Here is a 13492-nt window from a genome sequence, read left to right as displayed (position 1 = left end):
ATCAGATTTAAAGCAGTCCTACGTCCTCTCCTAATAGGATTTTACCTGACAGTAGTGTTAGATCTTTATTTATACTAGCATGAGAAAATGGCTTATAAGGATAAGGATATCTGCCTTTTATTCTTCATAGCAAACTTGCAGCTCAGAATGATAATGAAAGCTAGGGGTTAGATGCTAAGAATTCCAGCAGCTAACACCAAACACACCTTTATTTCTTTTGGAACAGGACATTTAGTAGTGTTTGGGTCACTGAAACAGGTCAGTATGATGAGATATTTTTTTGAAAGGCAAACACTGAGACATAAACCTGTAACTTTAAAATGAAGATTACAAAGTTATAATTTGGAAAAGTATAAAGTATAGCAACAATACAGATCTACTAGGGTCTGGATGGTGGATCATTAAATGTTTTATATTACAGCTGATGGGCTGAAACAAACAAGTCAGAGGTTGTTACACAAACCTGGTGCTAATATGTAACAGATCTAATGATCGCTGAAGGAAAAATTCAATGAAGTTAAAACTAATAAAAAGCATCAATCTAGAACAAGGTGATCACTCTTGTTCTTCAATTCACTCGTTCTCAACCTAGAACAAGACGAACAGAAAAACAATTTAAAAAGAGGTTTTGCTGTGATTCTCTTGAAGAATGAGAACACAAAAGAGAATGGAGGCACTTATAAAGGCAAAATGCAAATCCTTAAAAATATTGTATTTTGTTTTCTCATTATTTAGATCTACACACACACCATTTTGTTATTTATGATAATGAAGAAAATGTGAGACACACATTAGTCTATATTATTCTTCTTTACCAATGGCAGTTCTTACAATCAAAATGATATTAAAAATTCCTGTAATTATCATTGCTCAGAATGTCTTATACACTGAACTGCTTATACTCTTATACTTTGAACTGCTATTTGTAAAACATAAAATCTGTGAAACCATTTTATAGCTCTATTGAACTAATATTCAGTTACCTTTTCTCTATCATCATATATGCATATGACATCTGTCTGCCTAAATCTGTTTGTTAATCCAGTATTAATCTACTTTAATTCAGTGTAATTATCTTGTATATATCTTGTTAGAAGCATGTACAACATATAAAGACATGATAGAAATACCCAAATTCCTGTCTTAAGTTACTTAACTAAACATGCAAATCAAATATTAATCCAAGAAAAACTGAAAGAATGAAAGTAAAAGTGCAAGTAAAGTCACAAAAGAGAAAGTAATCACACCACTGCACCTTGAATCACACACTGATTTTGGTTACTGATACTAAACTAGTTGCTTTTCACTAAGTAACATTGCCAAACTTCGTCTAAAGCTAGCTAACAGGAGCTAGTAAATTAATAATACCGCAAACGTTATCTAGAAAGACTCTGATAATACAAGAACATACCCATTTTAATACACTAGTAAGGCTAACAGCGATCTGTCACAATATATATTGGCTAGATAAATACTAAGCTAATGACATTGACATTTGTAACAATAAATATTAGGTAACTTACCTCCGAGTTTTTTTTTCTACGTTTCTCGTAAAACGTAGTCAAATGTCTTACGTGAAAGGAAAACTCAAGTAGCTCAAACCTAACATTAGCTTACTATTGAATCCAGTCTACCAACCCTGTGGGTGAAATCTCACTGTACAAGTCTACTACACCGTACCTTTGCTTGTCGCTGAGGTGGTATCCTCAAAGTGTACACCTTTTGTACCTGTAGTATATTTTGTATCTTTTAAACAGAAAAGTGCCTGTAGTGTACCTTTAAACCATCACTCTAAAAACAAATTAGTGTTCATTTATGTATCTTACGTAATATTACATATACCCACGTTTCCTGGTGAACAATACATATTAAAAGTTCAAATGATGGTACCATTTCTGGTAGCACCCCAGAGACACGCAAAGGTACAGTTTAGGACTATTTTTTGTGTTCATAGTGCAAGTTGTGTAGCGCAGCTGCACCAATCTTGAACTTGAGAACACACAAGCTCTACAAATACTGCATTTCATTGTCTCTGACTGTACTCATACTCTGACAATGACAATAATGTTGAACCTCATCTAACCTAACAAGCTCCCCAGTGCTTTCATTATTAAGGCATTACAACATGATAATAATGCGAACGATTATTACACGTAAAAACGTAGAATGGTAGGAGCGAATACACAGTGCTACAGTTTGTGTGGGTGTGTTTTTTTTTTTCCTTAAAAACAGAATTTATTTAGTAGCATATTTTATGAAATGTGCCACACCTTAGAATATGTTTTTGATGTAATCCACAGTAATACTGGTTAGTGTTAATAATGTTCAGACTTATTTTAAAACTCCTTCAGAACTCCTGATCACTGTGATGTCACTGGTGACGCCAGTCACACCCTTATGATTAACAATACTTCAATAAACTTCATGAATGCATTGGAGTCAACATGAATCAACATGTTTATTCTGTGAGTTGACAAAAAAAATCATTGTGAACTAATGTTCAATATTAAGACACAGTTTTAAATCCATACAGTACATAAAATCTTTTTTTTCCCCCAGGTTTTCTGGCTGATGTTATGAAGTGCACTCTGGAGCTAAACAGCACCAGAAGTGTTACATATGAGGAAACCTGTGCCTTCTTTCACACATGCAAACAAGTACATTTCAGGGGGAACATTCAAGAAAAGCAGTAAAGAAAAGACGAATGACTGCAAAATACAGTAATTTTTAAACGTCCTTCCAAAACATTTCAGGCAGTAATTTTGCGCAGGACGAACAAATACCCCGGAATAAACATGCGGTATCAAAGAGCAGAGATCACTTCCGTCTTCCGTAGGCGCCTCATCCGTTCAGTCCATCTTGTGCTCCTACCTTCACTTGGAGCTAGTGTACTTGGTCACAGCCTTGGTGCCCTCGGACACGGCGTGTTTAGCCAGTTCTCCTGGCAAAAGCAGGCGAACAGCGGTCTGAATCTCTCGGGATGTGATGGTGGAGCGCTTGTTGTAATGAGCCAGGCGTGAAGCTTCGCCGGCAATGCGCTCGAAGATGTCATTCACGAATGAATTCATGATGCCCATTGCTTTGGATGAAATACCAGTGTCCGGGTGGACTTGTTTTAACACTTTGTACACGTAAATGGCATAGCTTTCTTTCCTGGTCTTGCGCCTTTTCTTGTCCCCCTTCTTCTGTGTCTTAGTCACAGCCTTTTTCGAGCCCTTCTTAGGAGCTGGGGCGGATTTCGCAGGATCAGGCATCTTTTCCCTCCGTCAAAGTAACGTCAATTCTCCTCGGCTCGACTCTGTATACTTTCTACGCGGTCGGCTCGCCTCTATTTATAGAATTCGCTTGCAAATGACAGTAGAAACAGACTTCACGGTGATAGGATGTTCGCGGCGTCTCGCGCTACACATAGCGCTTTGTGATTGGTCGCGTTGTAGGGATTCAGTGCGTCCAATCCGAGTCAGGATTGGGGTATAAATATCAAACCCTGCTTACATCATAATAGAGCGCAGTGACTGCAATTGAAATTGTGAAGGAGTTATAAACTACAGTAGTGTCTAGCTCTTTTGTGGTTTGAATATGTCTGGCAGGGGGAAAACCGGAGGAAAGGCCCGAGCCAAGGCCAAGTCTCGTTCGTCCAGAGCTGGACTTCAGTTTCCAGTGGGTCGTGTCCACAGACTGTTACGCAAAGGGAACTACGCAGAGCGGGTAGGCGCGGGGGCGCCTGTGTATCTGGCCGCTGTGCTGGAATACCTGACGGCTGAAATCCTCGAGCTGGCCGGAAACGCGGCTAGAGACAACAAAAAGACGAGGATCATCCCCCGCCATTTGCAGCTCGCTGTCCGCAACGACGAGGAGCTCAATAAACTTTTAGGTGGCGTTACCATCGCCCAGGGCGGAGTGTTGCCAAACATCCAAGCTGTTCTGCTGCCCAAGAAAACCGAGAAACCAGCCAAGAGCAAGTGATGAGCTTCGTGACCGAGGACACTGACATCACGGCTCCCTCTACACAGCGGTGCCACCATTTTGAGTCTCTAAAGTAACACATTTTCTTGTTCTCGCCTGATTTCTGCATTGTCTTAAGGTGTTAAGAAACTGAGTTATGCTGTTTATTTGTCGGAGAAATGCTTGTATATGAGGCGCTGTGTCCACATCGAGATGAACACTAACCACTACTGGCTTCAAATGAGCGGCGGACATGTTGAACCTGGCCGTGAACAAAGGTGGACTGTGAGCGGAATGAAAAAAAAAGGAAAAAAAACACAATGGCTGACCATTAGCATACACTCTTAGTAGTTTTTAGACCAGTGCTTGTTGTCGTTCCCACTGCTTTTAAATGACGTATTGTTATTTTTTCCTCCTGTTTAATTCAATAAATGTTGAGAGCCTGAGGAAGGCACAAAGACAAGCAGTGTATCAGTGTTTTTCCAAGCCGCAGAAAGCTGCATGAATTAACCAGCTCCTTATTGTTATTAATGTTTATGACTCAGTTTAATTACACATGCTTATTGTTAGGCCTACTCACACCCAGACTATTATCTATGACCATCTTCAACTTAGGAGTGTTCAATTTATTAAAACCCATCTACATCACAGAACAGGTTCATATCATTTTTATTGTACAAACACAATGCATACATTACATACAGTTGGTTCTTTATTTACCTGATTTAAAGAAAATCAATGCATGTAGCCTTAACAAATGAAGTGCTATTTAAATAATATGCATTTCTTAAATATTTATATATACCCACTTAATTTTTTAACAGCTTGGTGGTTATAGTTAAATTAATGACCATCACAGGGCAGTTTAGCCAAATACCAAAACAAAAATGTTCTTCTGTATAGCAGTAAGGAAGCCAGGGCATTTTTACATTAACTCAAACGTCAAGGTAGTACTTACATTTCCTCCTTTTTGGTACGCTTGACATCATTACTCTTACAGGTCTTACCGAATAAAAACAATTAAAAAAAACCCATAGCTTTATCTAATCTTGACCGCTGGCTGCTGTTTTATATCAGTCTCAATTCTCAGCCTCGCCATAACCCTCTGTTTTCATGTCGTTAAGTCCAAGGTCCTCATTCTGTTCGAACGTTCGCACATACTTCTCAATCTTCATTTCGGGATCGGGGTCTGGAGCATAAACGTTCTACAGAGAGAAACTTCATGCTTAATCTTATTCAAAATGTCAGTCTTAACCATCATACATTTCATGATAATAGTCATGAACAGAAGCAAATTTACCTGCAGGTAACTGTTCCCCGCCGGATCATCCAGGATGATGTGGACGTCCATTTCTCCTGACATAATCTTTACATAAACACACAAGGCAAACAAAGAAAAAAATTTACCTCATGCCATTAAACCATGGCTGGTGTGTTCAAAACATCAGAGTAGGTTAGTAATCAAGACTGTTAATAAAAACAGACTTTTAAAGAAAAAAGCACAAGTAGGCAGATGGGATGGCTCCATGCTAACAGTATGAATCATAAAATGTGTATTGGTTAAATTAAATCTTTGAATTATAAGGAAACATCTGAGTGTATATAATTATATATACTTCTAAGCATTTATTCATTCATCTTCATGCAGTAAGTACTTTAACCTGATCAAAGTCATAGTGGATCTGGGGCCTATCCCAGGAACACTAGGCATGATGCAGGAATACATCCTGAATAACAGTCCATGCACAAATAAATTCACACACTCATTCACACCTAGGGGCAACTTAAGAGTTATCAATCCGCCTACAGGCATGTTTTTGGGCGGTGGGAGAAAACGAGAGAATACACCATGTGGAGAATATGTGAACCATGGCACAGGCAGTAACCTGAGCTCACGTTTGAACTCGGGATCCTGGAGTTGTGAGATGGTAACCTCTCTACTCACTGTGCACCATGCCACCTGTACTTTATACAACTGTTACAAAATTAACGCAAGTGTACATCCAGCCTACAGCCAGATCCATGTCAGATGCTTCACATAAAAAAAGTATAAAGTAGGCAAACCTTGCCAAAAGGTCTTTACTACTAAGGTCTTTATCACTGACACGAAAGAAAAACATGAAACGAATCAAACAACTTGTCTACCCAAATACTCTATTATACAATGAATTATAGATACATAATGAAAGAAAATATTAAACAGCAATGCACAGCACATCTTACCCTCAACTTTTTCTAATGCAAAATCCTCACTCTCTTATTTTTCTTATCCCAAGACCGGGGTTTGCAAATTCACAGGTCACCTATATAAAGTCACTGTGAAGCGAAAGTAACAACACATGTTTTTCACATCCTTTCTGCCTCATTGATTTGGCTTTCCAACATGTGAATCTTCATGTTCGGTTTGAATACTGCTTACTGCTTAAACCTTTTTCTGGTGTCTTTGTACTGCCATATGAAGGGGTCAAAATTGTAAAATGCTACACCTAAACCGTACACGCAGTTTGCGAACACCTGACCATCACCCATATGTGCTTTTTGAACATCCCATTCCAGATTTAGTCCCACTTTGGTGTTATAATAACCTCCACTCTTCTGGGAAGGCTTTCCCCTAGATTTTGGAACATGGCTGTGGGGGTTTGTGTCCATTCAACCACTCAAGTTCTTTGGCAAAACCATGGCAAAACCATGTCTTCATGGAGCTCGCTTTGTGCACAGGGGCATGTTATGCTGGAACATGTTTGGGCCCCTTAGTTCCAGTGAAGGGAAAGTGTAATGCTACAGCAAAAAAATACATCCTATACAATTGTGTGCTTCCAACTTTGTGGCAACAGTTTGGGGAAGAACCACATGTGGGTGTGAAGGCCAGATTTTCACAAACCTTTGGCCACACAGTGTATTGGCACCTCTGAGTAAGACAGCAGGGTTAGGGTTGAACTTTGTGTGTGTAACAAGTAAAAGTTCATACCTTGTCGATCTTTTTCCCAAACAGCTGCAGTTTCTCAGATGTGTCATTGGTGGCACTGTCTCCACAAATAAAGGGGTTTTTCATGACGATCTATACCAAAAATACATGGCAAAACTAAGAACAAAACGGCTTCCTGTAAATCTAAATATCTTAAAATAAGTTATGACTACTGATGCTCACCATTTCCTTAATGTCCTTAAGGAGCCCTTCCAGAGTGGTGAATTTTCCTCCTAATGCAGCCATGCCCAGCTCAAACTCCAGCTCTGGAATCAGCACACTGCACGTCTCTGACTGTCACACACGTGCAAACACACCATGTTAGTAAATAAACCAAAGACTCGATTTTACATTTCACAGCATGAGCTTCAAACATTGCATTGAGTTATTGAGGTACAGAAAACAACCCCAAACTGCATCAGTATTAGACTGGGGGGAATTTTTTTTGGCTTTTTTGTTTACTATAAATTGAGGTAGGAAGATGCAATCTATTTCTAGCAAAACTAAACAACATATCATTAAGCTTGTGTGGACTGAGAATACCTTCAGCAGGTCTCGCGACATGTCTGATGGGTCTGTGAGGTGGAGAGTGATTCTGGTTCCCAGCTCCTCTGTGGCACCGCCTGATTTCACCTGTTCAATTAATGTACAATGGTACATTAAATATTATTAACAGAATTCCGCTAATTTTCTTTCAAAATTTCTACAGCACTCACACACTGAGATGCAAAGAAATGTATTGAGGAAAAAATACACAATACTAGAGAAACACACAATACTAGATATGACCAAATTGTTTTCAATGGCAGTGATAGGAATCAGGGGTCGAAAATATTTCAAGCTGTTTCACAGAAACAGGAAACTCGCTGCTTAATAAGACACTCTATGGCCAAAAGTACTGTGTTTCATTCTCTTTGCCATTCCAGTGGAACAGCCTCATACACAACCCATATTTACAGCTACAGCCAGTCAACACTGCTAACACATGCAATAGCAGGATGTACCATTTACGGGTTATGGGTATTAGCCCACATTGTGGAAAATGAATACGACAGGGACGTTGAGGAGATCAACTGTTTCCAAACACATCTCAAAGCCATATCAGTTCATACCAGGACATGAAGGTAAGAAGCGGGGAAAGGGAGGCTGAACAACTAAGAAAGGATGGAAACCTTTAATGTCACTTAGATTAGTATATAAAGTATACTGTACTGTATACAACATATAAAAATATATAATTGGATAATGAATGGACAAAAAACACATACTATGCTTCCCCCATGTATCTTGCAGAAGAATGAAGCACCATTTTAACAGCTAATCTGATTTCCAGCAGCTCCTCTGACTACTTGGAGCCTCAAACTCACTCGCTTCTTTGTTGATACGGTGCAAAGAATACCCACGGGGTTGTGTCGAACCCAGGGAAGGGAAAATAGCACCCAAACAAATGATTTTTTAAAATAGATTTCTGACAGATTTACCACCATTTAATGGTTATTACATATAAAAACTGAGAATACACACGTAGCTTGATTGATAGTTTATGGTAATATTTGCAGTGGAGATGTGTCCCTGGTATATATTAAAAATCTGAGTTGTTACATTCCTCTATAATAGACCACTTTCGTCAAATATTTTGCATGGTTTTGTTCTCAGTTTAAAAAAAAAAAGTTCTAAAATGACAGTAAATTTCCATTTGAATACAGATATCATAGACATTAAATCTAATTAAAAAACATTACACATTAAAAGCATTTTCTACATTAAATATCATCAATGCCATAAATACAACATATGTTATCTAGTTATCTACTACAGAATATACTGATGTTACACATATTAAGACAAATAACTACAGCAAAGCAGTCAGATCTATAATGTAAAATTGCTGGCCTTTTCTAACCTCATTAGTTCGATGTCCACAGCTGTCACAGTTGGTGGCCATGATGATAACTTCTTTAAAATGTGGAATTTCTGATTAACAGTAAAGAAAGAAATCTTAAGAAGGTAAAATGGCAAAATAAATAAATAAATTAGTCTCATCTATGATAAACTAACAGGGCATGTGCGTTTTCTTCTCCTGCGTATCATGTTCGTGTCACTCGTGACTATAAGGTTATAAGTTTATTTGTGTTAAACTAATATTATAATATTGTGCCATATGTAAATACAAATTGCAATGATTTATACAGCTGTAGTTATTTAAATGGAGAGTTATTTCAATCAGCCTGCAGGATTATGAGCTTTAGTGTCTTCTCTCTTCTAAGAGCCTCCAAGTATAGAGACAGAGTAGGAGATTTAAACCATAAAAACCTCAGAAGCATCCATCTAGTGGTTTGCATGGGACTGTTTTATTCATTTTTTTAAATCCCATTTCTCAAATTAATTCTGACCAATCTCACTCACTTCCACAGACACTGCTGACCAATCCCACCTGCTCTCACATTTATTGTTTTTTGCACCTGTCTGCCATATTTTCTGATGAACTTAGTCCTATTTCTCAAAATATAAATAATAATTAAGCTATTTAAACCACTGTGGTTAAAATGGAAATTTTGGAATCTGAAATTTGTGTGTTTTTGTGAGAATTCTCTTTTGCCTGGTCATCATTTCCGTCCCCAGCACCATTCAAAACAGTTATGCCCATGCATACAGTGCACTGATGTGTCAGCATCGATGTTTTTACACCTCTTGGCTGATATTTAAAAATTAGGAAGAAAACCTCTCTGTGCTACGAGCCTTCAAAGGATACGGACAAGTTTCATGTTTGTTGAGGCAGGAGCGTTGCACTCTGGGCAGTTGGTGTTGAACACCAGGACTTCGTTCCTCATCGTCTCCAGATCGTTGACAGGTTTCTCCTCTTCTTCTGGTTCACTTTCCTGAAATGAAACATGGAGAGTGTTACTCAAGGCAAATAATGAATAACGCACCAACTTTGGGAACTATCAATCTTCTTACAAAGTCAAACTGACATTATCTCCAAAATACAAAATAAAAGCATGAAAAAAAAGCATGGCTTAATTGTAATCCCAGTCTAATGGATTCTTACCTGTATCCCAAGGGCTGAGTTTTGCTCAGGTGTCCTTTTGTAATGAGATACAGAGAGAGCTTGGTCCTTCTGCGGTGCAAATGGATTCTCGATAAAACTGTTCCCTGACGGATCATTAATTATCTGATAGGTGAGACAGAGAAAATGCAGAACTGTTTACACAGAGAGACACAGACACAACCCCAGAAACAGGTTCTCTTGTATTAACAGTAACAGATAAAAGGTATTGTGTTAGTGGTATTGATCAATTCACCAGTGTGAATTCTTCTCCGACATCTTTCAGCTTTTTCAGCCTCTGAATAAACTGGTCTATTTTGTCTGCTACTTCTGGATCAGTGGCCTGAAAAGAAATATAGAGACTGAGCACATGCAAAGGGCCTGGGCAATAAGCAAAAATATTTATACAAATAAATTTTTATTTTTTTATTTGCACCAATATGCAAGAACCTTCTAATTTGTACATAACTTGACATGTTTGTAATATGTGATATTATAATATGTGATGTGACACATGATTTGGAAAGTAATAAACCCTGCACTCCATATAATACTATATACGAAGATATTATCTTAACCCCAGAGGTCTCAACGTTATTCGCAAGAAAATCCTAGCAGGCAAGCAGGCAGCCAAAGAGCCTAAAGTCCTGCCTTCTTGATTTCTATTGGCTCACAAAACTGAACTTGGGAATTCACAAGTCAAAAAGCAAATGTGTGTCTTTCATGTCTCGTGTCCTTCCCCTTCATTGAATTGGCTTTACCACATGGCAATTTTTTATGTTTGTTTTTTTTATGTTGATTTTAAATGCATCTCCTATATGAGTGTAGCAGGGGGTCAAAAATCATAAAACATATATATATATATATATATATATATATATATATATATATATATATATATATATATATATATATATATATATATATACACACACACATGTATTTTGTGTGTGTGTATATAATATATATATATAAACACCGATCAGCCGTGACGTTAAAACCACCTGCCTAATATTGTGTAGGTCTCCCTTGTGCCGCCAAAACAGCTCTGACTCGTTGAGGCATGGACTCCACAAGACCTCTGAAGGTGTGCTGTGGTATCTGGCACCAAGATGTTATCCTTAAATCCTGTAAGTTGCGAGGTGGGGCCTCCATGGATCAGACTCTGGGGAATTTGGAGGCCAAGTCAACACCTTGAACACTTTGTCATGTTCCTCAAACCATTCCTGAACAATTTTTACAGTGTGGCAGCGTGCATTATCCTGCTGAAATCAGGGAATAATGTTGCCATGAAGGGGTGTACTTGGTCTGCAACAATATTTTGGTAGGTGGTATGTGTCAAAGTAACAGCCACATGAATGCCAGGACCCAAGGTTTCCCAGCAGAACATTGCCCAGAGCATCACACTTCCTCCACCGGCTTGCCTTCTTCCCATAGTGCATCCTGGTGCCACCTCCTCCCCAGGTAAGCGATGCACACGCACTCAGCCGTCCACATGATGTAAAAGAAAACGTGATTCACCAGACCAGGCCACTTTCTTCCATTGCTCCATGGTCAAGTTCTGATGCCCACGTGCCCATTGTAGGTGCTTTCAGCAGTGAACAGGTCAGCAAGGGCACTCTGACCGGTCTGCAGCTACGCAGCAAGCTGTGATGCACTGTGTGTTCTGATACCTTTCTATCATAGCCAGCATTAACTTTTTCAGCAATTCGTGCTACAGTAGCTCTTCTATGGGTTTGGACCAGATGGGCTAGCCTTTGCTCCCCACGTGATCCTTGGGTGCCCATGACCCTGTCACCGGTTCACTGGTTCACTGGTTGTCCTTCCTTGGACCACTTTTTGTAGGTACTAACCACTGCATACCAGGAACACCCACAAGACCTGCCGTTTTGGAGATCCTCTGATCCAGTCGTCTAGCCATCACAATTTGGACCTTATCAAAGTGGCTTGGATCCTTGCTGCCTAATATATCCCACTCCTTGACAGGTGCCATTGTAATGAGATAATCAATGTTATTCACTTCATCTGTCAGTGGTTTTAATGTTACAGCTGATTGGTGTGTACAAGTTTACGAACATCCAACACCTATTAGATCTGAGACCAGCAAAAAGAAAGAGCACACACCCGTCGTATTGGTTGATCTTGTTCTAATCCTGATACTGCTCTGTCGAGGAGTCCCTCCACGGTGGACAGTGCTGAAAAACAGAAATAAATAGTTCTTAAATATAAACCAGTATATGCTTGGCTTCTCCCTTGATCATTAAAGCAGTAATACTCACAGCCCTTCTGTGTGAATGCAGGGATTTCAAAGTCCAGCTCTGGTATTCTAATAGTGGCGCTGTCCGTCTTCACAACCTCACGGTTCATATCCTAAAGAACAGAAACAACACACAGCTTAGCAATGCTTTAGAGCCCACTGGAACACAAGCCACCGGTAATACAATGCAGCCTTATTAACAAACCAGACTGCAATGTTAACTGTACTGATCATCATGGAATAAGAGATCTATGTATGATCAATGCATGCATCATCGTCATGTTAAAAAAAACACTTCCATGCAGAATACGTAGCTTGTGTTACACAGACACATCATATATCTTAAGTGAAAACTGATGTGATGTGATATGATGTGGTGAAGGTGTGCATGAAAATGACACATTGACATTAGGTACATCAGTATGTTGTTAAACAGTTATAGTAACACAGAAGCAGACATTCACACCTTCCTCCATGTGGGGAATGGCAGCATGAGAAAATGTCACCTCTTTAGTCTTTAGGTGGAGTGTGTAGCAGACTCCCTGCTCTTGGATCCGGCCTGCAGACTGTATTTCTGTGTTGGTCCAGTTACAGTGAGAACATGTGAAGGAACTGATGATGATTTCTCTGAAGAAAGGGATTTTGGTTAGGAGAAGACGCGTCTTTCCCTGAAAAAGAGAGAAATCCATGTCATCTAGACACTCTCTGCCTACCCCAAACATCTTAACACTGTTATCCTTATTACTGTAAATGCTGTAATCACTCACATTCTCGTAACAGTTCATGCACAAGCTCTCGATTTCAGTGGGCTGAGCGTCGTCCTCGTCTGCGTTTATGTCTTTAAACATAACGCCGCGCACGTGATCCTCGCCTATCACCGACATTGTCTGTGAAACCCCAGCTAGCTTTGCGTGCTAAGTAAAAATTAAATCAGAGTTGAGTTAGAAAGATAAATATGTAACGAAGAACTGTCTAGAAAATTCGTCCGGCTCAGGCGCACATGGATCCGCCCTATTGCTTCCGGTTCAAAAGTTATTCAGTGCGCCAAACTAAAAGTCTGAGAACGACGTGGCTGTAAATGGCTCCAAGCAGAAACCTATAAACACAGAGACGCCTCATTGGCCGCTTTGGCCCTTTGCTGCAATACGTCAACGCGTCCGCCATATTGGAGCGGGCAAGACTGCCCTATAAACAAACACAAGTAAACGGGGGAGCTGCGGTTTTTCTGGATAAGAAGCACAATAACGTTTACATTTCTCAACCGATTTCAATGGTTTAT

At 39.3% G+C, this 13492-nt stretch overlaps 3 protein-coding genes across 3 annotated transcripts; 1 reads left to right on the top strand and 2 right to left on the bottom strand.

Moving 5' to 3' along the window:
• Positions 1-2439: 2439 nt before the first annotated feature.
• On the bottom strand, positions 2440-3324 carry LOC113543522 (histone H2B 3). Its single transcript, XM_026941802.3, has one exon. The coding sequence runs from the start codon at positions 3252-3254 to the stop codon at positions 2874-2876; it is 381 nt and encodes a 126-aa protein (XP_026797603.1). The 5' UTR covers positions 3255-3324; the 3' UTR covers positions 2440-2873.
• A 162-nt stretch (positions 3325-3486) lies between these two features.
• Positions 3487-4408, top strand: LOC113543521 (histone H2A). Its single transcript, XM_026941801.3, has one exon. The coding sequence runs from the start codon at positions 3580-3582 to the stop codon at positions 3964-3966; it is 387 nt and encodes a 128-aa protein (XP_026797602.1). The 5' UTR covers positions 3487-3579; the 3' UTR covers positions 3967-4408.
• Positions 4409-4597: 189 nt separating this feature from the next.
• On the bottom strand, positions 4598-13256 carry zpr1 (ZPR1 zinc finger). The gene is made up of 13 exons (XM_026941800.3): positions 12981-13256; positions 12720-12881; positions 12236-12326; positions 12081-12151; positions 10213-10299; positions 9960-10082; positions 9663-9789; positions 8814-8884; positions 7454-7543; positions 7094-7204; positions 6914-7003; positions 5246-5311; positions 4598-5150 (listed from the first exon to the last, which is right to left on the bottom strand). Exons 1-13 carry the CDS (start codon positions 13095-13097, stop codon positions 5025-5027), a joined length of 1332 nt encoding a protein of 443 aa, XP_026797601.3. The 5' UTR covers positions 13098-13256; the 3' UTR covers positions 4598-5024.
• Positions 13257-13492: the final 236 nt, after the last annotated feature.

The sequence above is a fragment of the Pangasianodon hypophthalmus genome, chromosome 17 (assembly GCF_027358585.1).
Source record: "Pangasianodon hypophthalmus isolate fPanHyp1 chromosome 17, fPanHyp1.pri, whole genome shotgun sequence".
In the NCBI taxonomy this organism is placed as follows: Eukaryota; Metazoa; Chordata; class Actinopteri; order Siluriformes; family Pangasiidae; genus Pangasianodon; species Pangasianodon hypophthalmus.
Note: the sequence above shows the minus strand (reverse complement) of the source record. Positions and strands in the feature narration are given on the sequence as shown.